The sequence below is a fragment of the Camelus ferus genome, chromosome 22 (assembly GCF_009834535.1).
Source record: "Camelus ferus isolate YT-003-E chromosome 22, BCGSAC_Cfer_1.0, whole genome shotgun sequence".
Lineage (NCBI taxonomy): Eukaryota > Metazoa > Chordata > Mammalia > Artiodactyla > Camelidae > Camelus > Camelus ferus.
Window position 1 is genome coordinate 8,093,147 of NC_045717.1, and position 25,485 is coordinate 8,118,631.

General features: G+C 46.4%; 1 protein-coding gene across 2 annotated transcripts in view; it reads right to left on the reverse strand.

Annotated features, from left to right (window-relative positions):
- The window catches only part of DOCK2 (dedicator of cytokinesis 2), a 371,427-nt gene that overhangs the window by 58,006 nt on the left and 287,936 nt on the right, over positions 1 to 25,485 (reverse strand). For both annotated transcript variants that reach the window (XM_014563918.2, XM_032465120.1), the window contains 4 exons: positions 23,696 to 23,790; positions 13,755 to 13,833; positions 3,873 to 3,973; positions 3,725 to 3,783 (listed from right to left, as the gene is read on the reverse strand). In XM_014563918.2, coding sequence (XP_014419404.2) covers positions 3,725 to 3,783; positions 3,873 to 3,973; positions 13,755 to 13,833; positions 23,696 to 23,790 — 334 coding nt within the window. The remainder of the gene's footprint in view (positions 1 to 3,724; positions 3,784 to 3,872; positions 3,974 to 13,754; positions 13,834 to 23,695; positions 23,791 to 25,485) is intronic.

Genomic DNA, 25,485 nt, shown 5'->3' on the forward strand with positions numbered 1-25,485 from the left:
GTTATTCTGTGAATCGCACTTTAAAACCCATCATTACCCAGTGCAGTGTTCTCACTGCATTGGTCCCTCATATGTGCAGGGCTTAGTCCTGGTTTGGATTAGCAGATCAACCTCATTAGCACACCTGAGAAAGCATGCTCATACCAGCATCTGGCAGAATGCAGAGTGAGGTGGGGACGGGGAACCGTCCATTCACTCTGCTTCCTCCTTCTGTTCTCTCATCCCTGAAGGAGTCAGGCAAGGAGAAGGCAGCCATGTAACTAAATGAGCAGCAGGAATACCCTTTCAGGCTGATACACCTTCCTCTTCCTTGGAGTCCAGGCCAAGAGGTGAGGGCGTGGCCACCGTTGCAAAAACATCTTTTATTTCTTGTTTTCTGCAGTGGACATCTGTGGCTTCGTCTGACCTCTCCATAGCTCCATAAACATTTTATTTTAGGAAACTCTGCCTCCCTCGACGGCTGTAGGCTTTGCGGGGACATTGATGGAGAGGTCATCCAAGGAAGGCTGAAAGAATGGTGTCTTCTGAAGTCTGGGCCTTTGGCAGAGTGATGCAGGGGTGGACCATACTACCTTCCCTGGAGCCGAGAGTGGCTCTGGCCCTGCCTTTCGTAGCCTGGTTCTCCTTTGCCCTTCCACTAAGTACCTTCTCCAACGAAGGCAGCCACAGTCAGCAACTCTTTCTTGCCACCCCAAAGCCCTAACAAGTATATCTCTAATTGCATTAATTCATCCTACAGGTACCTGCATATAACAAGGAGTCCGTAATGCTTCTGGACAAACACTCACGCCAGGGTGCCTGTCCTCAATCTCCCTCTAATTCACTATATGATCCTGAACACACCTCTCTGCCTCTCTGTGTCTCATTTTCCTCACTGGTAAAATGGTGGGCTGGACCAGACCTGTAGCTTCAAACTATTCTCTGAAGTGCTTCAGGATTTCTCCCCTGAAAATCCTCAGGGGGTCTACATGGGAGCTCAGAAGCAGCCCATTATAATGGGCTCTGGGCCCCCCGCCCCACTTCAATTAGAATAGCCCAGCTTTCATCCAGTTTCTGTATTGAGCATGAGGTTTTTTTTTTTTTTTTTTTTGGCCCTCAGCTAAAAAGAAACGTTTGAAAAATGCTGGACAATATGATCTCTAAAGGGTCCTTCCAGCTCTGATGCTCTGTGATTCTAAGCAGGTAGATTGTATGGTACCATCTTTTCATTCATCAGCATAATTGGGAGTGGGGGAACGCCTGCCAAAACATAATCTATATCTAAATAAAATCTTCTGTGTGCAAAACAACGGCAGAGAAGGACATCCAGAAAAGAGCAGGTGGTGTGGTAGAACTGGAAACAAACAAAGCACGAACAGATATCCCTGTTTTGAAGTTCTGGCAATGCCTGGGGTGTAGAGCTGGGGAAGGAAGCCCACCATGGCTTTGTCTAGTCTTTGCTATTGTAAAGCAAAGAATGCAAACACACAAACTCACATGCAAACTGAATCTAGGCCCCCTGTTTCACTGGACATGTTCTATGTTTTTGAAACTTTCAATGAGTTATCACCAATAGTCATAAATTGGAAAATGCATTTCAAAATTATGTTTCCTGGCTTCTTTTGAAAACTGGGAAGATGTGACATCAGCCTTGCATTCTAATAGGACGGCAGTTACCCGGAGCAGGACAGCAACTGTCCCTTTTAGCTGGGGCACATCTGCTTCACTTCGCTGCAAGCTCTGCTCCTCCTTCCCGTATCCCTGACCCCAGGGCCAGATGCTGGCTTCTAGGAAGGCCTTCACTCGCACTGTATTTTTTTTTTCCTATTGTAGAGTAATGGTGAATGAAAATAAAATATTTCTTATATCCCTGTCCTTATCCAAAGTGGAGAAACAAAAGATAGATTGATAAAGGCATGGGCTTCTACAAAAACAGGGCAGAGGTGGTATTTCTTTATGATAGTGGCTTGCAAATGGGGGTAGTTTTGTACACACACGTACGTACACACATACATAGGACGTTTGGCAATGCCTAGAGAGTTTTTTGTTTGTCACAACTAGAGAGGATGCTGTTGGCCCCTGGTGGGTAGAAGCCAGGGATGTTACTAAATACCCCACAAAGCACAGGGCAGCCTCCACAACAAAGAATTATCTGACCCCGAATGTTGACAGCACCTGCTCTATGGATTTCTGTGGGTTTAACACGCATCGGCCCCTTCAGGCTGCCTGGGCCCTACCCTTTAGGTCTTAGCTGACAGGCCTGGCTTTCATGATTCACCAGCCAGAACAGGAAAATTAGGTTCCATCCAGATGCGGCAAATGTGAAAATGATAGAAGCTCTGACGTGGGGGTGGCCTCCCTGGCTTCGCTCGCCCAGTTTTTGCTCTTCTGCTCCTGTGATCACAGACACCCTGCGAGAAGGCGCTATTTCCCCAGGTTAGGCCCAGCACGCTCAGCTCCCTTTTCTTCGGGTCTCAGCATGTAATTCACAGGGCGAGTCCCCAGGCAGAGATGCGGCAGTCTGTTCTGGGCCTGGGACCCCCACCTCTCTGATTTTGTGAGCCAGTCCACAACCCTCCTGTTACCAGTGTGGGCTCTTGGCCTGAGCGTGTTGCTAACAGCAAATGCTGAACCCAGACTGATTGTCTATCCAATTTGCTCCCCCTACAGTGAGTGGTCCTTGCTGCAAAGGGCAAGGAACTGCTGTCTAGCAAACCAGATGGGGACTGAGAGACACTAAGAGATCTGGGGAGGTAAGAAGCAAAGTCAGAGGAGGTAATTTGGGTTGAATCCAAGAGATGGGCACAGTCCTGCAGTGCCTCAGGTGGAGAGGGTCCACATCCAAGCCCAGGGCAGAACAATTCGGCAGCGGAGAGTCAAGGAGGGTGCACAAAAATCGGAGATGAAAATACCTCATTACTCTTTACTGTTTTTTCATCCATCCATCCATCTATTCATTCTTTCTACACCTACTTATGGAGTAGGGTTCAAGCCTTGGGCAGAGATATGTGACCTCAATCTTCGTGGAATCAAAGCCAGACTCTGGGACTTGCTGCTGTTTCATCTCAAGCAAGTTACTTCCCGTTTTGAGTCTCCTGATCAATAAAAGGAGGGGGAAATTTTTCCATCTTGCAGGAGGTGATGTGAAGATTAAATAAGATCTCCTTAGCACAGGTCTGAGTCAGACTTTCTGTAAATGTCTTCCCAATCCCATCTCCCCTTCCTCCCACGGGTACCACTCGGCACACATGATTCCTGTAGCTCAGTGAAGCAGGGAGAGCTTCTGGGGTCACCTTCCAGCTCAAATAACATCACAGAAGACCCTTGTCTCCCACAGAATCAGTTCTCCCCCGTGAGGCTGGAGGGTCTTTTGTAGATCATAACATCACATATGAAGTAGGATGTGGACCGGCTTACCAAGCAGCAGGAAGCACGCGTGTGACGTGCGAGGATGTCCATTCCCACAGCAGTTGTGCTCCTTCTCCTCTGGATAAGTTCCAATTTCACTTCTTAACCCCTCAGGGGCATCAAGAGGAAGCAGAGCCACAGCTATTTTTGGGGGGTGGGAGGTGGGGATGGGCACCTTCTCTCACCAGGCACTTGTTAAGGACCCGGAGCGTGTACAGTGATAAACTATTACTTCAAGCTCCCACTGCTGACACCTCCCTGGCCCTTTAACAGATGGCCTTCAGGAAGGAGCCGGGCATGTGCAGATGTGTCTGTCTGGATGCATGTGCCTACTCACCCAGCTTGTACCACATATCACGGATGGAGAAGCCAATTAGCCGTCTCATGTCCCCATACCTAGGAGGAACAAAAGATGTCTGCTTCAGGCACCAGCCCAGAGACTCTCACCAGCCTCCCCCCGCCCAGGAGATCCAAATGCAACCTACTTATTCAGGATTTTGTTGTATTTGGCGTGCGAGAACTGCTCCAGCTGCAGAGAATCCTGAGTGATAAAAGCCACTGCCAGATGAAAATAGTTGTTCCACAGCTGTAAATGAAAGAGTAGAGAACAGTCATGGAGCGGGTCTGAAGTGGGAACGCGTATTAAATGCTGGGTAATGTGAATAATTTATGAAGATGGCAGAAGACAGAGGCAGAACCAGTTTCATTCTGTGCACTGCAATTTTCTAACTGGCACTGACTTGGAAACGAACATCCTGGCCAAAGCGAAGACAATGGACGGATTTCTCTGGGCTCTGACCACGTCCTCTCTCTGACAACGGGATTTAGGCAAGGAGGAAGATTGTAGGGCTGCTTTTTTTTTTTTTTATTGTTGTTGTTTTGCTTCATTTTGGGTTTTTTTTGAAAGACAAATAACTCGCCCCAGCTGGGTGCCCCGATGAGCTGGTTCTCTGCCCTAGAATTACGGGGTGATGAGGAGTAAGTATTGAAGAGATGCTCAGTCTCTCTGGAAGTCCTCCCTAATTCACCCGACAGCTCCGAGGACCAGCCTGCAACCTGTTCAGTCCTAGAATATTTTGCTTCCTTCTTCCCTTTAGTTAGATGGTTTCGAAGTGTGGCCCTGGATGAGAAGCATCAGCATCTCCTGGGCACTTGTTGGAAAAGCAACATCTCCGGCCCCACCCCTGACTTACTGAATCAAAGCCAAGAAGTCTGTGTGTTCATAAGCACTCTGGGTGATTCTGGTGCTCAGTTCAGTTTATGGGTAGGCTTGTCATAATTTTAACATTTACATGATCTCTTGGTGCTAAATGCGGAGACTGATACCAGAACCCACTGGACCTGCTCCTGGTGAACAGATCCAGCAAAGTGTGCAGTGCAGGGCTAGTGCCCCCCAAATTAGCAGCAGTGACAGTGATCCTGACACAGGCTACAGAACCTGAGAGATGGAGACCCAAGCCAAGGTATTGTTGAGCCTCAGTGAAGCCGTCTGCAAAAGGGGCACCCTCTGTATCCACTGCAGAGGGCTGCAGTAAAGGTGATGTGTTTAAAGGGCATGAATCTCAGAGCCCCAGAGCACTGGTCAACCTCATTATTCTTTTCATTATTGACTCCTTTGGCACTAAAGCAAACAGTACATACAACCTGGCACCTCTAGTGCTCAAGGGCTGTTATTACAAGATGCCGTGGCCCTACCAGGAGCAAGAGGAGGACAGCTTTGCTGGACAAAGCCCATCCACTTGCGGCCGCCTCTCAACACTGAATAGCAAGAGGAGGGGTAACGCTGGCTAGACAAATCACTTGTCGAGAGACTTTCATCCTTCACTCAGAGATGTTCATGGGAGGTTTCAGATGGACAAGTAAAAGGCCGCCCTTGCCCCCGATAATGTCTTTACTGCTGCCCAGAGTATTACTTTCCAACGGGCTTGTGGTTCCAGTTTCAGAAAGAAGCAGAACAAGCCCTTCGTTTTACCACGGGCCAGGCACTTTCCCATACATTCCTCCTTTCATCTCTCAAAACTTGGCAGCTATTATTAGCCCCATTTTACAGATGAGGAGACTGAGGCTTGGAGGAGTTAAGTATTTCACTCAGCTTGTTATACCCACAGCAGAGCTGGGATTTTAAACCCATGCCTACTGATTGACATTCGGGGCTCTTTCTACACACCACGGTCAGTCTTTAGCTGAGGATGCATTAACATGTATTTACTGAACATCATCTATGGGCCAGGCATTGTCATCATGTGGGGACAGGGCAGTGGTTACACAGACAGCAGTCCCTGCCCTCATGCAGCCCATGTTCTGTTGAGGGAGAATGCGTGTTCCTTCTTTACTTGAAACTTCATCTCCCAGCATACAAGAGACCAAGTCTCTCCCAGGGTGCAGTGAAGTGGCCTCCTGGCTTGTGGTCCCCATAAAGTCAACACAGCACACAGAGCCCAAAAGGATCGGATCCTATCACTCCCTTCCTCAAAGTCCTCCGAAGGCTTCCCATCACCCTTAGAATCAGATCTCAAGCTCTTCTGTTTCCATAGTAACCTCGCTTATCCAAACACACAGTGCAGGTCAGGTTGTCTCCTGGCCATTCTGACTGTCCTTCCTCCTGGAGACCCCATGACCTGCAGGTCCTGGAAATGTGCTGCTTTGGTCTGTGTAAGCCCAGAGCCCACACCTCCTCCTCTTTGATAGAAACAAGCAGCCAAGTAAAGGGAAAACCTGGTCAAAGGACATGGAAAGGGTTATTTTTAGGGTAAAAAAAATTTCCTGAATTTAGGGAATGAAATAAGATTAATCAGGATACAACAGGGAATAGACATATGACAAAGTAAGTTGAATTACTGTCACTTTTGAGAATAACTCTAGAAATATCCCCCAAACATGTTTGCAAACACATAGACATGTCAGATCAAGCTCAGCTTCTTGCCAGCCTCTATTCCATCTGACTTAGTCCTTCGAAGATGTTTTCTGTTACCCCATTCCTGATTTTCTTTTTTAAAAAATGAGATATAATTCACATAACATTAACTTTTTAAAGTATATAGTTTAGTGGGTTTTAGTATATTCACAAGGTAGTAACTAATCCACTACTATCTAATTCTAGAACATTTTTATCACCCTAAAAGGAACCTGCCTATTAGCAGTCTCTCGCATTCTTCCCGCCCTCAGCCCCTGGCAGTCACAAAGCTACTTCTGTCTCTGCGGATTTGCCTCTCCTGACATTTCGTAGAAATGGAATCGTAAAAGATGTGACCTTTCATGTCTGGCTCCTTTCACCAAGCATGATGTTTTCAAGGTTCATCCATATTGTCACAGGTGTCAGTGCTTCCTCCTGTTTATTCATGAATACTGTTCTGGATATAAACATTTATGGATAAACCACATTGTGTTTATCCATGATGGACATCTGAGTTGCTTCCACCTTTTGGCTACTACAGATAATGCTGCTCTGAACATCTACATACACCTTTTTGTGTGGACGTATGTTTACAACTCTCTTGGGTATGTACTTAAAGAGCAGACCTAATTTTCTTTTGACTTCCCTGCTTGAAGATCTTTGTGGACCATGAGACCACAGATGTAGTGCTCCTTGTTCTCAGTGGACCAGAAATGGTGCCCCTAAGCATCTCACCCACAGCCCCTGCCCAGCTCTGCCCTCGGGGCTCTGCGGGGCCGACTTTGGAACCGAGGGAAGGCCCTCAAGGTTAGCGGCTCCGTGCAAGGCCAGCGAGCTGAGCAGTGGCCACGACTAGACCCCGCTGGGCACTCACGATGCCTCCGCCTCTTGCTTCTGAAGAATCAGAACCAAATGAACTAACCTGGCTTTTCAGGCAATTTCTAGCGTTCTCTCCCTCAGCGAGCTGCCTATTCCAGGGGAGGGGGCGGGGTGGTCTGCTCAGACTCAGAGACAGAACATGAGCATCTTGACCTCCTCGGCTTTGCTCCCAGGGCTTCTCACACCTGCAGCATTTAAGCCCCATCATTCCATCAGAGCCCAGTTCAAGACTCACTTCCTTCACGAGGCCTTCCCAGAAGGCAGAGCACATCAGGACTGCTCCACCCTTCCAGATCTGAGTAGCACCTGCTAGGTGCAGCCACAGGTGCGGGTCCACTGTCCTGCACCTGACCTTGTCACTCACTTCTTCCCATGACACTACCATCCTGGGGTTAAAAGCAGAGGCACCAGCGTCTCACAGACTAGGGTCTGGACACCAGTTCTCTCTGGCTAGCTGGGCTGCCTTTGGCTGCTTGTTTGACTTTTCTGAGCCTCATTTTCCCTACTTGTGACATAACGGTAACCACCACAGAGGACTGTTGTCAGTGCTGGATGAAATAACATGAGCATGAAGGCATCCGCCTGCCAAGCGCTCAGTAGAAGGAGCGATGATGCTGGTCACAGTGCTGGTTGCAGAGTATTTGCAGGCTTTTCCAGTTGTAAGTTCCATGAGTAACAAGGCTCCTGTCTTCCATTTATTTGTGTCCTTAATGGCAAATCAAGCACAATGGCTTGAATATAGCTGGGCTCCAGAAAATATCTGTTTATCGATCACCGTTTTGTTATAGAAATTCCCCAGTTGTTTCCAAAGGCCCCCAGATTTTTCTTTCCTCTCTGCCCCAAGCTGCCTGGTGGCAAATTACTAAGAGCCCAGCTTAGCTGCTCAGGGAAGCCACAGGGTCTTGAGCAAAACACACGGGTCCCTTTTCCCCAGGGAGGAGAGGTGATTTCTGATTGGGAATTTAATATTTTGGAATCACAAGACAATAGAAGGTGAAAGCTGCAATCAATTTAAGGTTCATCTGGCCTAACTATTACTTCACAGATGTAAACAGCGAGGTTCAGATAAATTAAATGACCGCTCAGTCACACTGCTGGTGGGTGTAACTAGAATTCAGCTATTTTTAATTAAGGCTCAAAAATCATAAACGTCATACACACACAGTAAAGAATTAAATGGTAGGAAAGATTAAATAATGAAAAAAAGCTACTTTCCAGCCTACCTTGGACCTTAGTCTAATTTCCCAGAAGAAGATGTTGCTAAGAATTTCCTGAATATCCTTCCAAAAATTTTTATGTGTAAACAAACATATATATGGGCATCTTTTTTTTTTTAATAGTCTGCTGTACTCTGTTTCTTTCTCTCATCATTATTTATTGCAGATGTCTCCACATTAGCGTATACAAGTCCGCTTCATTCTCTTTTATGGCTGCATGGTCTTCTGCTCTAAGAATGTACTTTAATTTGAACCAATTCCCTATTTATAGTCATTAAGCTTGACTCCAATTTTTTTCTTCTCTAGCTTCGGTGCTGTAATCAACATCTTGTTTACCCATCTTCATGCATGAGAGACTGTCATGCCGTACACGTTCCTAGAGGTGGCACGGCTAAGGCACGGGGCCCAAGCAGATTTGGTTATTGTTTGTTTGTTTGTTATCTTTGTTGATTGTTTTGATAGATGCTGTCAGGTTGCCTTCCAGGATTCCAAACCAATTACCAGCTGCACTGTTGCAGGCAAGTGACCCTACCTCTCTGATTCTTTAGGTAGTATTGAAAGGGAGTAGTTATAAGGACTAACTGAGGAAATTGCTACCTAGTAAATTCCTGCTCAGTCTTGTGATCTCAGCTCAAAACTTATTTCCTGGGGAAGCCTTCCCAGCTTGCCTGGGCTAAAGTCGATCTGTCCATTATTCACCCTCATTATGCCCTGTTTACGGGATTCATGACACGTTTTAAGCAGAGCTAATTTATTTTCTGTCTCCTTTACTGGATGCAAGCATCATGCAGGCAAGAACCTCATCTTTTTATTCACTGTTGTATGTCCCGTGTCTAGCATCGTGTCTAGCCCAGCATGTGCTCAGGAAATATTTGTTGAATGAGTTCATTAATGAGCCCAGTACTCCACAGGTTTTCTTGTTAAATCCTCCCCAGAAACTATGAGATTTGTATTATTCTCCCCATTTTAGAGATCAGGAAACTGAGGCCCAGAGAGGTGGAACAACTTGCCTGTGTCACACAGCTACAAAATGGTGAAGCTGGCGTTTGAACCCAAGCGTCTCTCTCCCTCCAGAACTTGTATTCTTTACCCCACTCTGCTCTTCTGCCAAGATCACTCCTCTACTCCTTTTTTGGTTTCTGTTAGCCTTTGCTGTTAGTTGAGGTTTCCATTGGTTCACCAGATGTCCTGACAGCACAGACATCAAGAATGTTTGATCCTATAAGATTCTTTCTCAATGGCCTTGAATTATCATTTACCCCAAATTCTGATTTAAAAAAAAAAAACATCCAACACCCAGGGTTGCTGAAATGCAGTCAGTGTACCCTCCTCTGTGGGGCAGACCCAGCTGTCATGGCCATTCTGACAATGCCATTGATTCTAGGAGTGAAAGTTCCAATTATGGGTTCAGTTTGGGACCATCAGGCCAGAGGCTGGCTGGGGCCCTGAGGCTGAAGCAGGCAGGGCTGCAGAAGCTCCCTGCAAGCACATGACCATCTTTTTGCCTGGTGGCGGTGTCCCACCACGAGCCTCCCTGCGGGCAGTGCTCTGGCCTCTTTAGGGCTTCAGTGAGTGCTCTACTCTCTCTCTGTCTGTACTCCCTCACTCAACTTTTCTTTATTTTTTGCCATCACTGGTTATATTTCCCATTATAAAGACCGAGCCTGCCCTCATTCCTCCACCACTGGCTGGGAATATTCTGGAAGATTTACATTTCACAGGGTCTCTGGTACAGGTTCAAAAGTGATCCCAAAGCGGCTGGTACCCAGAAGCTGATCCAGAAATGCCTCAAGGCCAAGGCTGGAATACCAAAGGCACAGACAACTAGAGCTTCCCAAGTCGAGAGAATGAGCTTAGTAGCAACGGGCGCCTAAGATGGAAACAATTTACCCAGTGCCAAAGAGCACACATGAAGTGCAACCACTGATTCCTGGACCAATCAGAGATTCCAGCGTGGAGAGTCCAGTGCCACAGCCAATCATTGTAGAGCTCTCTAGCACAGGGCCAGTGAGAGCTAACGAGGGCAGACAGTGTTTCTGGGGCTACATAGAGTTGTCTCCTACATCCGAAAGGAACCTTGTTTCTAAGAGACAGTGCAGAAGTGTGGCAAAGAGCCTGGGCTTTGCACAGTCCTGAGGTTGAATCCCAGCAGCTCTACCTAGTCATTAGATGACCTTTAACAAGAAAGTCAACCACTTCTCTGAAGCTCAGTTTACTCACCAGTAAAATGGGTATACCCCAACCTACCAGGGTTATTGATGGTAAGGACCAAAATGCCCTAAGTAGACGTCTAATAAAGGTTAGTTACCTTCTTCAAAAGCATAGATTCTAGAAGATGGATTTACGGCCTACTACTGAGACTGCAAGATCCCTGAGGGGAGGGCGGTGCTCTGCTTTGCATCTGAATTTCCCGAGACACGCTGCAATAGCCTGGACTGGTGAGAACTGCTCTAAAACAAACATTCCCGCTGAGTTAAATTCGAAATCTTCTCTTGGTCTTCCCTGACCATGCAAACGGAGGTGAGTGTCAAGGCCCAGCATCCCGAATAGGGCCTGAGAATGCAAATTATTTTGGCCCCAAGCAGGAAACATCATTTTTGTAATTCCCAGGTCTTGCCCTCTACAGAGAGGCACCCACGGAGCTTCTTGCTTTTTGCCCTTTGAATCAGTTCTGGAAAAGATATTAGGGCTAATCTCATTGCAGCTGCCCCTGCTCTGGACAGCAGCTGCCACGGCCAGCCACGCTTAGTGATGGATGCTGTTCCCGCTGGTATTAAATGCATAATTAATGGCACCGTAAGAAGGAAACAAGGCGTGTTCCGGGCAGGGTACAGAGAACAAATCCATTCTCATACAAGTGAGGAGAAGGTAGGAGAACAAAGAGAAGGCTGAAAAATGACTGTGTTCTTGAGTACTTCCCAATAAATATCTATAGAAGTTTCATTAGCAAAAGAGACTTACTGCATTTTGTAATGTTGGCCACTTTCCCATTTTACAAAATCTCATGGGTGTGGACAGCCTTAGGCAATGTTCAGTGACCATAAATATGCCTCTTTACTGTCCTGTTGGCTGAGGACTGACATACGAGTTCCCAGACCTGACACATTTAGAACCATCATCATCATCAAAATGATAATTATTATAATTATAATGAGCTAATATTTATTAAATAGCTACCATGTTCCTGGCACTGTTTTGTATGTCTTACATGAATTAATTGACTTTATCCTCTCAACAATCCAATGAGGTAGCTACTATTAATGTCATAATTTGATGTTAAGGAAACTGAGGCACAGAGAGGTAAAGTAATTTGCCTAAACTCACACAGCCCTCCTTCCATGTATGAAGCCCCCACTTCTCTGGGCAGCTCTCAGATGCAGATTTTCTTTCAGGAAAACTGTGTAAAACCTAAAAGAATGGCATGAAGGATGGAAGCTGAGCTTCTCTAGGAAAGTACCCCTCTAAGACCATGAGGAGAGCCAGAGTCAGGAAAGCAGATTCCAGGGTATAACTGCCTACGCCCACGGAAAGAGATGAACAAACCAGCCAACAGTTTTATGGCCCAAACACTGCCCTGTCGCCAGCCTCTAGGTGTGCTGTTCCAAGCTGCCCCTCCAGAAAAGCAATGGCCTTAATAACTCCCTGATTGTACTCGCAACAGGAGCCTGCAGGCATCTGGGCTGCATTTGGAAGGGGATCAAACACTTCCGATTCAAACAGCCAGAGTGACATGTTTTGTTTCCATGTCAAAGATTTATAACTCTCACCCAGACCCTGCCAAATGGTCAACCCAGTGCAGTGGTGAAGCTCCATCTCCAGCTTGTGGCTGCGGGGGTCTGTGGGGTTTGGTGCCAGAAACTGCTCTGCTTTCGTCCCACCTCTGCCCTGACCTGCTGTGTGACTGCAGGCTGCCTGATCAGCGCCTTAAGAGTCCTGGAGCCCGCCTCCCACCAGCAGCGAAAACAGTAGTCATAATAACTAACTGGCAGAGAAGCTGTAAGGACTGGGAAAGAGAAGGCATGAGGAGCTTCTCGCGAGATCTGCACGTGTAACGCCATCAGAAAGGGGCAGCCATTCCTTTTATCATCATTATCGCTATGGTTCAGCTGCCTGATTTAAATGCAAGGTAGTGGGAGAGAATCTTATTCAAAGATAACGTTCATTAAGGACTTAGAGGCTGCTGCTGTCCAGCAGAGCGGACCTCACAGACCTCAGCCCAGGCATGACCTCCCCAGGGAGACCCACTATGTCCGGGCACAGGGCACACCCCTGCGAGAAAAAGATCTTCGCACTCCCCGAGCTCACCTTCTACCAGAGGAAAGAGAGAGAGTTGCACACAGACAAACGGGAGAGACGGCACAGGACAAACGGGAGAGACGGCACAGGACGCAACGAAGAGGCCAGGGCAGGCTACGTGGTGGTACGTAGTGAGCCTGGGGCTGCAGGGGGCCCTTCAGAGAGGAGTCAGGCAGGGGGGCCTCTTGGTGGAGGAAGTATTTGAATGGAAACCATTGGGACCTTACAAGTGAATTCCCGCAGCAAGTGCCTTGGCACATTCCGGCTCTGGAAAAATCCTACAAAGTAGCAACAGGAGGTGTTGTGAGCATTTTACAGCAGAGTCAGCTGAGGCACGGGTTCAGTCCAGCCCTCATCTAGGGGTGCTTGCCTGATCAGAGGCCAAAGCCCAGACAGGGATCGAACACCCCGGGCATTGCCCCAGTTCACTGGCTGCGCCCTAAGCTTGTGCTGCCAGAGATCCTGGGGTCAGGGGCTTCCCTGGAGCGGGGGATCCCCTTTTAGGGGTCTTCTCTCTTATACCCCCTGCCAGAGGTAGCAACCTGAGCTTGTCCACAAGGCTCTGAAGTGTTGGTTCTTCTTGCCTGGACCTTGAGCACATGCATCTCTCTGTTTGCCCCAGGAACACGCTTTGGTGCCCCTGAATCTCACAGAGGTCCCAGGTCTTGTCTGCCTTCTGGAGGAATCATAAAGTCACAGAAATGTACTAGTGAGCTTTCTCTCTCAGTACCTAAGAATGGCTACTTTTCTAGGTTCCAGTGAATAGATAAGTAAAAAAAATGTGACATATTTTTAAAAGGCGGCACCCATTCTGACAAGGAATGAACACGTATCCTCTTCAGTACAAGATACATTATACAGTCATATTTGCATATGCTGCTCAGTTGATGACTATCTAATCAAGGGCCTGGTTCCAAACTCTGAGTACTTCCCTCCCCGCTGCCACTGCTCTGTGCAAACCCCCAGAGACACAGGCACACCTTCCGAGTGCTTTGGGATGTGTCTGGTGGAGCAATCAGCCCAGGATGCCGGCGCAGCCCTGCCAGGGCACTCCAAGGGCAACTCTGCTGTCTCCCACTCACCTGAAACTCAAAGTTCGTGTTTTCCAGGAACTTCTGGTTCATGGTTTCTGCAAACTTGTTGATAGCTCTCAGGAAGACCCTGGAAGAGAAGAGGGGAGAAGGTCAGCAGGCCATCTGAGCACTCTGCCCCAGACAGCCCTCCCCCATGCTCCAGATCCAGGTTCCCGCAGGCAGCGTCCCAAAGACCCAAGGGAGGTGTCGGCTGACCCACATTAACACCTGCTCACATTGTAGACCTGGGGCCACATTTGCCCTGCTCTGCCTGTTTGACTTCCTTTAGAAAAATGGTATTCTGTTTTGTTTAAACTATGACAAGCTTAGGGCAGAAAATTCATGCCATGTGGAAACACAGAAAGAAAAATTGCCTCCTCTCAAATCAAACGAACAAACAAACAAACAGACCACCAATCCTACCATCTAGGGAAAACCATATTGACATTCTGATGAACATCATTTCAAATGTCTCCCCAGATGTACATACACGAACAATATTTTTAAAGTATCATTTTGATAAATGGGGGTTAAATGATAAATTCTGCTTCACAGCCTGTCTTTTTCACTCAATAATAAATTGTGTTCCTTTCATGCCAATGAACTCAGATATATATCATCCCTTTTAATCACAGGGCATTCCACTGAATACCCGTCTCACAGTTTATTTAATTAGTCTTTTATTGATGGACCTTTATGTTGTTTCTCAGCATTTTCTGTTATAAACAGTGGTTTAATGATCCCTTTTCCATGCACCTCCCATAGACACCGCTTCCCCGGTCTTCTCCTCGAAGCGGTGATGCTGATCAAATGCTATGCAGATTGAACAGTTCGGTATCTGATGTCAAATTACGTTTCTTCCTTCTCCACCTCCTCCTCTCCTTCCTCCCTGCTGACTGGTCCTGCAGCCCCCTCTCTCTTGCCCTCTCAACCTCCAGAGTGCCTTGTCCTATGGGACAGTTCCAATCATGCCCATCGCTCACTTCAGGGGCCCCCCACTGCCCATAGGATGAGTCCAAACTCTTTCTCTTGACAGTCAATGGCCCCTGTGATTGGACCCCACCTTCGTTGCCAGACTCACTTCTCACTATTGCTCTGTGCTTCTGGTTGTTTTCTGAGTGCTTAGCTGTGTTCTTCCCTTGTGTAGAATGCGCCCTCCTTCTAATCTCTTTAGGACAGGATCTGCTGCATCTTTGTGTCTCCCAGAGGATGGTCAGTGCAATTGCCTTTCTCAGAGTTCATCATGGTCTACGGTGATTTATTTGTGTGACTCATTAATGACTGTCTCCCGCACTAGACTGTCCTTTCCTGAATTCAGAGACTCCCTCCATGATCTCATCTACTCTCCAATCGACACGCCTTTGACTCCCAAATTTTATATCTTCCTCCTGGCCTCTCCTCTGAGCTCCAGCTTGCATTCCAGCTCTCTGCTCTGTACCCGCGCTTGGATAACTAACAGGCACCTCAAACATACATGTCAAAAAGTCTGCTCCTATTATCTGCCCTCTTTCCATCGTCTTCCCGTCTAAATTAAGAACAACTCCATTCTTCCCATTGCTTAGGGGTGGGGAGACTGGCAGCATCCGTGACTATCCTCTTTCTCTCTTATCCTACACATGACCCGTCGGCAAAACCTCTTAGCATTACTTTCAGAAGATATCCAAATTCAACTACTTCTCATCTTTCACTGCCACTGACCCGCAACAAGCCATCATGATTTCTCTCCTGGATTTTTGCTATCACCTCCTGACAGCTATATGCCCAACTGTGGCCAAGTCTCCAGTGTGCGTGTGTGTGTGTGCGGTGTGTGTGCACACGCCTGCTTGTAAAATCTGAGAGAGCAAAGGCCAGATCTTACCTGTACTACTGTCTACAATTTGTAATTAACGGCAGACAATCAATAATTCCTCTATTGAGTGACTGGTCCAGGGAAAATGTCTATTTGGCTACCAATGGGAAGCCAGTAAAAGGAAGTGTTTATTAGGAGGTTATTTTTATTGCTTTGGGTGATAACTAGGACTCCACTTTGCTTGGCAACTTCTGAGAGACTGTCTCGAACATACTTGAGCATCAGAAGTGTCCCGGGCTATTTACCCAATAATGCCAGCTCCTCACAGGCTGAAAGTTGCTCCTGTGGACAGTAAGTCCCTAGCACCTCTGGCCAGCCCTGCAGGTAGGCTGAGCGCTCTCCTGCAGCCAGAGAAAGCCCAGAGAGTGAAAGAAGCAGGAAGCTCTCAGGACGCATCGGAAATGTCCCCCAAAGCTGCAGGTATATTTCGGGTGGGCCGCGAGTGTGAGAAGGACAAACACACGTGTGCTACATCGGGCATCGCTTGTAAGGAACCTGGGCTGGTGTTCAGTAAACATTTAAATGTTAACAAAGAAGGCAGTGCATTCTGGTATTGGGATCACAAGATTTGTTGCACACACACAACTGGATATGACTTCTGGCTTTGCCACGTCCCAGGTGTGTGGGTTTCAGACATGTTAATATGCTTGACATCTACGTTTCCTTGCTTGTGAAACAGCAGCAATGCCACTCCTCTCGCAGGGTGGCTGCAGGGTTTAATGCCACCTTTAAATGCACGGTAAGTGCTGAGCACAGTGCTTGACGCACAGTGACAACAGTGACACGGTATCCATGGCCGCTCAGACTCCTTTGGGTTGCTTCATTCTTCTTCCAAAGCGGGAACCAACAGCAAAATAGGACAGTCAGAGGACAAGTTCCAGTCATCAACCAGTTCCAAGGGAAGCAGGACCATGTAAAGACGGGCAATAAAAACCCCACAAAACCCTCCACCCCATCAGGCTGCCAAAAAAGTGAGATTCCTCCGGTTTTGTTATTCTGTCATTTGTTAATATGTCTTTGGAAAAAAAAAATCGATATTTTCTCCTTGAAGAGTAGTGTCTGATTCCCCAGATGGAAATGCACTGAGTGGCTGTCACATTATGTACAAACATCTCAGACTGTCTAATACGATATGAAAATGAGGGGTCTTACACGTTTTCTCAGCAGCGACAAAGCTATCAGAAGATTCAGTGACAGTCATTATTTTGATTGTCAACCAAAGCCTGTCTCTGGTTCACAAAGGCCGGTCCAAGAACCAGAAATTAAGTAATGAGCCCCCTGTGCTGATGCTGGGGGCTGGTGGCAGATGAGGGCTGGGAGACAGTGAGTCAAAGTCCCTCCCCTTCTCTCTGGATTCCCCTGCAGCCACCCTCTGAGAAGCAGAATGCCACTTAAATTTGGTTTCCCATGTATGGATTTGGAAAAGTATGTCTTTTGTATTCTCTCAAAGAAAATAATTGTACTTAAAGCTTAAGTACTAGTATGGTGAAGTGGGTTGGAACGAAAACACACTCAACTCTTTGTTACTCTCAGAAACGAACTTGGAAACAAGTTCAGGATCAAATCTCAACCTAACATTTCCTGCATTTCATCCATGATGTTCAGCAGACTCAAAAAAATCAATTAATAACCACAGACACAGTTAGCAGTGACATGCCAGGCTCTGTGCTCAGTACTCTGCATGGATTCTTTGTTTTTTTTTTTTCTTTTCTTAATTCTCACATTAACCCTTTGAGTTAGATACTGTTTTCATTTTAGAGATGTGAGTTTGGGTAACTTCCCCCAAGAACCCAGCCAATACATATGGAGCCAGGATTAAACAAAGCTATGCTGCCTTCAGGACCTTGGAATTTAACCACCATACTCTTCTGCCCACAAGGAAGTCTCCGTAATGCTGTTCAATCCAAGCGGTGAGCTCGCCTTATTAATAATAAGGCAACAGTGGAAGTCTCACAGTTTTCATTCGTATGTCCTGTGCAAAGCGCTGCACAGACACTGTTTCATTTAACCCTACAAACCGAGGTGGGTGCTACTGGTACACGCACTTAACAGGAGAGGAAACTGAGCACTGGAAAGACCAAAAAGCTTCCCCACCTTCACACAGCTAATAAGCAGCAGAGTCCAGACCCAGCCTCAGGTTTGTCTTTCTCTAAAGCCTTTGCAATTAACCAGAAAGATACACGGGCTCCCTTGAAGGCCAGCCTGCACGGTCTTCTGGCACTGGGCATGCTCCTGCTCACGCCCCCCACCAGGCACGCAGCCCCTTCCCGCCTAGTCCCCATCATCCTGCTGCCCTGCACACAGCTGACTGGGCCCAGGACCAAAGCTTGACTCAGGCAGTCTTCTATGGGCTGGCCAGCAGCCTGGGGGTGATCGTATGGGTACCAGCCAGGGGCCCCAAGCCGGATAGTAGTAGATCAAATCCTTTTAGGCAGTTCAAAAGCAAGACATCCAGGGAGTCCAGGAATGCAATGAACCTGGGCCGTGAGCAGATAATTCTGTGAGGAAGCAGAAGCCATATGTAAAAGAAGTCAGCTGCTGCAGGTAGGAAGAAGCTGGCAGAAAGAGGAGCCAAACCCGAGGCTGGCATCCTGAAAACTGCTCCACATGAAACCTCACCGCAGCCGCTGGACCAGGTAACAGCTCCCTCCTTCCCCTCACGTAACAGAACAAATTCTCGTTACTAGAGGCAACTGAGAGTCCCTGTGTTTTGTCTCCCAAATAAGCCTAAACGCACCACAGGCATTAGTGCTGGGACCAGATGCACACATGGAAGGTGCGCACAGACTCCTGCAGGTGCTGGAGCAGCCTGACTGGGGGCAGATCCCCACCCCACTCCTCCTCCATGCTGTGGCTTCGGGCTGGCTGCTTCACCTCTGGGAACCTCAGCTGCCTCGTCTGTAAGAGGAGCCGTGTGTGAGGAAGAAATGGCATGCAGTGCAGGAAGTCGGTGGCCCAGGGCCTCAGTACGCAGGGGTCTGTAATAAATGGCAGTCGTGTTGTTAACATTATCCTTAACTGCCCAGCCACCCTGCAGCTCTGAGGCAGGAGGACCCCACAGTGAGGACTCCAGTGTACCAGCAACCCACGCGGACAGGCTGCACGAGGTGAATAAAAGAGAAGGGCTGGAGGTGAGCACGCCCTTTGCGGTGAGAATGCCCAAGGCAGGGGGAGGCCTCCCTGAATCCCATGCCCCTTCCTGCTGTGGTTCATGGGATGTAGTTGAGTCTACTGGTCAAAACTTGAACATGGAAATAAAAGAGCTGGCCAGAGAAGGGGTTCCTTATTCCTCCCCCAGGAGCAGTGAGAGAACCATTCTCCCAGAGCCTTTAACTGGCTTCCCTCACAGCCCACAGTCACTCCAAGCACCAAGAGGCTAGAGTGAATCAGAGGATTCCAGCTCAGGGTCAGGGCTCAGTACCACCCCCCGACCCCAGGTGCCTCTGACACATCCCCAGTGATTTGGGATTCCATTCAGGGATGCAGCAGGCCCGGGATTGGAATCCTGTGGCCAGGGGGACATCAGGATTACATGTGCTGTGCTGGCTAAAAAAAAAAAACCATGGAGAGGCCTCCTTGTAGGTGACGTTTTGGAGGAAGGGGGCGTCTACAGAAAGGAAGCCATCAGGACAAATTAGTGCAGGTAGGAGGAGGGGGGAGAGGGCCTCTACGATTGCCAGCACACTGATGGAGCCGCCAGCGGAATGCTGAGCACCGCCCTGCTCGACGTCCTGGGGTCAACTCTTGTGACCCTACTGTGGGCCCAGGATGTGCTGGAGGCAACGTCAGACCTTGAAATACGTCGCTGATAAGGTAGACAAGATCCAGCCCGCATGCGCCTCTTCTGCGACATATTCTGAATATTCCCAGATCATAGGAACGTGAAAGCAAAAATAATAGCTAACATTTACGGAATGCCTGCTGCGCGCCACACGCAATTCTAAAGCTACTTCAGACACGTGATTTCATTTTGGTCCTCACAAAAATCCATTGTGATAGGTACTATTATCAGCTTGATTTGACAGTGAGAAAAACAGAGTCCAGAGTGGTTAAGTAGCTTTGCCTGAGGTCACGTAAGTATTAAAGGGTGGAGGCTGGATTTGAACAGAGACAGTTGTAAATCCTAACTTCTCTGGGCCCACTCTGTGCTCTGAACTCACCCGGTGACTGCAGCACTCGGTCCTATTTCGATGGGCATATTTACTGTCTCACCAACGAGACTGTAAGCCCCCTGCCCTCTGGGACCAGGTTGTAGATGGGCCTGTCCACTCTCTAGAGCCAGGGATGCCCAGGACACTCAGTAAGTATGTGCTGATTGATTCCATTCAGAGAAGCTTTAGAGATGTGTGTAAATCCCCAACCGCCACCTGCCCCCGCCCCCACCCACAATGTTGGATTTCCAGACCAAGGTGCAGATAGAGGAGGGGAAAAGAGGTTCCTAGGCATACGCTGTTCATTCAAAATATTACAAAGAACTTGATCATTAACCATGTCCTATAAATCAGATCTTACTGAATGTTGCAAAAAGAAAAATGCTCTAACAGGAGGTGTTTCTTGCAGTAGACGTGTCACTATGTCTGCATACACAAACAGCACACAGCTGAGGAGACCTTCAAAATCTGGCAAGCTCCATTCCGTCCTCCAACAAGGAGATAAATAAATTATACATGACAAATCCAGCCATACATATGTGCAGAAATCATAATGATAACAGGGCAGTTATAAAAACAGAAACATCATACTAATATATAAACAATAGGGAAGGAAGGAAGGAAAGAAAAGAAAAAAAAAAAAGGAAGAAAGATGTTGCAATGTACAGACTAGCCAACATATGAAGTTTGCCTTGGTCACATGAATGAATGGAGCTTAGGCCGCATATTTTTAGAGAAAAGGAAATGAAATTCATGGATATACTGATCTGGGCTAAACCGTGGTGTATGTTCCGTTTCTCCAGTTTATGTTGAAATCTTTCACTAACTAGCTGTATGACTTCGGGCCTCTTTAAGTTACCTAAGCCAATAAATGTGCAGTTTGTGCATCCTTACAACGCACTTAATAATACAAGCCTCACTATTTTACAGGATGAAGCAGTAGAGAGTAAGAACACGGTCTCTGATTGCCTGGCTTACGTGTTCTTTATTCACAGTGCCACACTAAGTGACTTATCTGCTCTGCACTTCAGTTTCCTCATGTATGAAAGGTGGATTACACCAGTTCTACATCATAAAGTTGCAAAGATTAAATGGGCTAATACTCTGCAACAGTGGTGGGTGTCTGTGCATTTGTTTGCCTGTCCATCATCCACTTCTCCTTCTGGTAGTGAGTCCCAGATTTCCCTTTGAAGAATTACTCCTCTAGCCTCCCACTTAGCGTTCAGACTTTGTGGTTTGAGTAGAACGAACCACAGCCTCCCCAGTTCCAAAGGAGGGTCATATGACTCAAGCCTGATGAAACAGCATATTTCATTCTCCTGGTCACAGAGGTTTATGGATGGGCATGTGGCTCAAGTCAGACCTTTGAAGATCAATCTGGGGAATCTTGCTGTAACTATTGAAGAAGAGGCTTTTTCTTTCTGTGGGGGTTGCTAATCCAACAAGACATGTATCTGGAACTTCCACAGCCGATTTTCCATTGCAAAGAGAGCATCTACCTAAGAATGAAGCCAACAGAGAAAAGAGCGAAGGCAGAGACACAGATTCCCGACAACACAGTTTGAGCACCTAGATACATCCATGTCTAAAGCCATAACTCTGGGCTCTTCCGGTTGTCTGAATCAGTAAGTTCTCTTTTTGTTTAGGCAAATTTGAATTGAATTTCTTTAAAAATCCTAATTAATAAGTGCCCACTGGATATACAGAGTTCATTACACATGTTTATGAATGTGAGGCTCTGTGCCAGGAATTAGAAACACAGAGATAAATTGGACACAGTGTTTGCCTTCAAGAAGCCCATCCTCTTGTGGCAGAAACAGTCATATGAAGAGATGATTATAGTCCATGGGGTAAGTGTTATATTATAGCATGTCTGTAAACAAAGAGGAGGGAATGTATTCTCCTACCATAAAAGAGTCCTAGAAGGATCCACAAAGGAGAAATCACATGGTCAAGAATTTGAAGGATGCTTTTGTGTCGAGTTTTGTCTAGAAAGGAGGCGAGCCATAGTTTACACAGCCATAGAAGTCTGAAACGGTAGGTAGCAGTGGATAGTTGAGTGTATCTGAAATGTAGGGTGAGTCGAAGATGACTCATCTGGGTGCTTCATGTGATTTGGCAAAACCTCAAGACATTATTGACCAGCTGGCAAACAGTGAAAGGATTCACATGCAGTTTGGCTTCTTCCAAACACAAGATGACTGGACATTGACGTGAGGTACAGCCAGCTACATAATTTGTTGAGCTCAGCGTACAATGAAAATGTAAAAATTGTCCAAAAATTATTAAGAATTTCACGATTGTGACAGCAGAGTCCTTTAGAGTGTCGGGTCCCCTGCAATCACATAGGTTGTACGCCCAGGAAGAGACCTGCCTCTCGTCCATAATGTGGCCTGGGTCTAATTCCCACCAATGCCTTAAGCACTGCAAAAGCAGCCACCCCCCTGTGTGATGTGAACAGGGGGAATCGGGGCAAAGTCAGCGCAGGCTAAGAATTCTGATGTTCTGTTGCTGGGCTGATTTTCCTCTCCCCACCCTGAGCCTTGATGCACAGATCTCTCTTTCTGTCTTGACAAACCTCTCCTCCCCTTCACCAGCCCCTAAAGCTGGCCCCAAGAGCAAGTATGTCTGTAAAGTCACTTGGCTAGGCACTTAGAGAACAGAAGAGTAAGGGATGGAGGCCACCTGGGACTGGAGTCAGCTTTCAGGCATACATGAGAGAGGAATTCCCAGAATGCATCCAGTGACAGAAGTGTTAATGTGTAAACTGTTTACAGCCTTCCTTCTTTGCACTAAAGAGAATTCTGCCTTTGTGTCTTTAATTTCTCCTCTTCTTCTACCCTCTAGGGATATTTCTATCTTTGCCAGTCAATTCTTGGCTTCTGCGATCTAGAACAAGGGACATTAGTAGAGAGAGAGAAAACTTCTAGCCAGTGTAGAGTGAAGGGCTTTCCATGGGAAGGACCTAAAACAAACATACAAAGCCAAAGGAAAGTGAGAGAGAAAGAAAAGAGAGGATCTGGAAGATCCGGTTTTAAAGGAATCTGTGGGTAGGAATTGAAAATAAGGTTCTGAGAGAGTCTTGGGTAAACCATAGGATGTGAGAGATACTGAGAGATTAAAGAACGGAGAAAGGGAATATTGGATAGCATTACTGCATGTTATGACTTGAATTTCATTTTGATGAAATAACATTATTTCAGAGAAAGTATGAAAGCCTGAGATTGCTCACAATTATTCTTACCTATTGTTGTGCTGGGCCATGTGGGATCTGAGTTACACTTGGGTTACATTGGTATTGTATGAGATGTTAATAAGTATTATATATATACACATAAATATATGCGTACCAAATGGTTCAATGAGCAAGGAAATCTGTGACATGTAATATCTAAATCTTCCTCTTAGACACTCTCATTAGCATTTTAAAGGCTCTGAGAAGTCCTGCAGCACAGAAAGCTGTTCAATTATATGCAATCCCAGGCTCCCTAAACTTATCCTACCATACGTCACAGAATATATTTTATTTTTTTGAATATATTTAAAATAATACAATTTTTATATTATATTTTTATAATATAATTTTTTATATTTTATTTTTTATAATATAATTAATTTTTATATTGTATTTTATTTTATACAAGGCTGACCTTAAGCTTTCCTGTCTCAAGACTTTAGAGAAGGCTTCATGGACAAAGTATGTTTTAACTAGTATTTGAAGAATGGAGAAGGTAGGGAGTCGCCAGTTCAGTAGAACGCATGAAGAATAATAAATTAGTAGTTCAAGATTGGTGAGCAGTTCTCTGGGGTTTAAATGTAGAAAGAAAGGACCGTTTGCACTTCAGTTTGTTTTCACCAGGGAGAAAGTAGCCCCACCTTACATCCCTACCAGTGTGCTGGGAAGTGAGCGTTGAGATGACGGGGCTGTTGGGAAGCAGGTGGCAGCTCACCTGTTCTGAACCATACTCATGGCCATCCAGTCTACAGGATACACATTTTTCCCAATGAGGTCCTTGAACATGATGAATGTCTCCATCAAGAAGTCCTGCAATAGTAAAACAAAACACACCTGTCACCTTGCTTTATAGGAAATAACAGGAAGGGCCCAGATCTTGCTGGCTGTTCAAGTTTCTTCTTTAGTACTTTTTGGAGGGGTGGTATAGGAAAGGGCACAGTCTTTCATTAAGTGAATCCAATGAAACCAATGGCAATGAATCTGTAAATGGAAGCTTACAATTGGTTACCAGGAGACTGTTTCACAAACCTAAGTGGAACATGAATACGGAATGTGAAAACACTCTCAAAATAAAGCGCTATTAATTCTGTCTTTGGGAGTAAAGAAGTAAATGCATTCATTGATGTGGCAATTTTATAATCATCTTTCCAAATATGTATTTGAGCAGGAAATAATCTACACTACATGAATGCATCTCAGGTCACTGAGCAAACAAACTATTATTAAAAATGAACATCTAATTACTGTACTGTAAACACAGCTAATTCATCTGTCACAGGCAAGTGCTTGGGCAGCTATGAGGAAACACGATAGGGACTCTCTCCTTCTCCTCTGAAGAGGTTCAAAGTGGACCTCAACACACCCCATCAGATTTTGCAGTGGGTCAAATTTGTTCTCTACTTTTGGAGAACACAAATGCAAGACAAATCCAGATAGCAAAGGCCAGAACCACTGGCACCGGGACCCTCCTGAGCTGGAGGAAATGAAGTCATACCAACTGTTTGCTTTAGGTAAAATATAAAATCCATGGGAAACCTGTGCAGAGTTCTTTCCTGAAGCCAGCGGTTTTCAAATTATTTTAACAGTAGAATTCTTTGTTCAGAGAAAATCTTACCTGGAACCTAATATATAAAATAGAAAAAAGCAGCACAGTTCTGGTGGAAGTGCACACGTGTGTGTGTGTGCGGCGCGCGTGTGGTGTGTGTGTGTGTGTGTGTGTGTGTGTTTATGGTAGAAGATACTGAGGCTGGGAGAAATATAATTTGAAAATCACTGCTTTAAGCTAAACTGAAAAATTCTGGAAATGAGATTGGTTCCTTTCCAGAAATCACTGCTTCTAGGGAAAATTACCTCAATGGTTTAAGTCCCGGTTTCCAAATCAGCAGAATGGGGATAACATCTACCCAAAGGGTTACTGTGAGGATTAAGTGCACACAGTCTGTAAGATGCTGCACACAGAGCCTGGCCCATTGTAAGTGTTCATTAAGTGAGCATAATCATACATCCTTGATGTCACCTGGGGAGGTGTGGCTAATGTCACGGGCACATTCCCTTCCTGCGGGAATGGAGAAAGCTTCTTCCTCATAGATGGAAAACCTGGCTTCTGAATGAGAAGATGTCACATGGCGTCAGGGCTGGAGCAGAGGTTCAAATCCTCCCTCTCCCACATACTGCCATGTGGCCTTGAGCAAACAGATTGTCCAATGTGACTGCTAACACCTGCGTCACAGTGCTAGAGGGTTACATAAGAAGTGTATACATTCAATAAAAAGGAATTCCCTTTCCTACCATCCTTCTCTCCTTTCCTTCCAATGAGGATCAAAAATGAGGAATCCAGTCTTTCTATTTCTGTGTCTCAGGACACAGAGAACCGAGGGGGAAAATCTTGGGTTATTTAGCTTTCCTTTTGTTTCAATTACTTATTTTTCTTTTGTATAGCCAGAAAGAGGTTCCATTTCTTGCCAATCCTACTCCAATGAAGAGACCTTCTCTCTGCTAAATGGA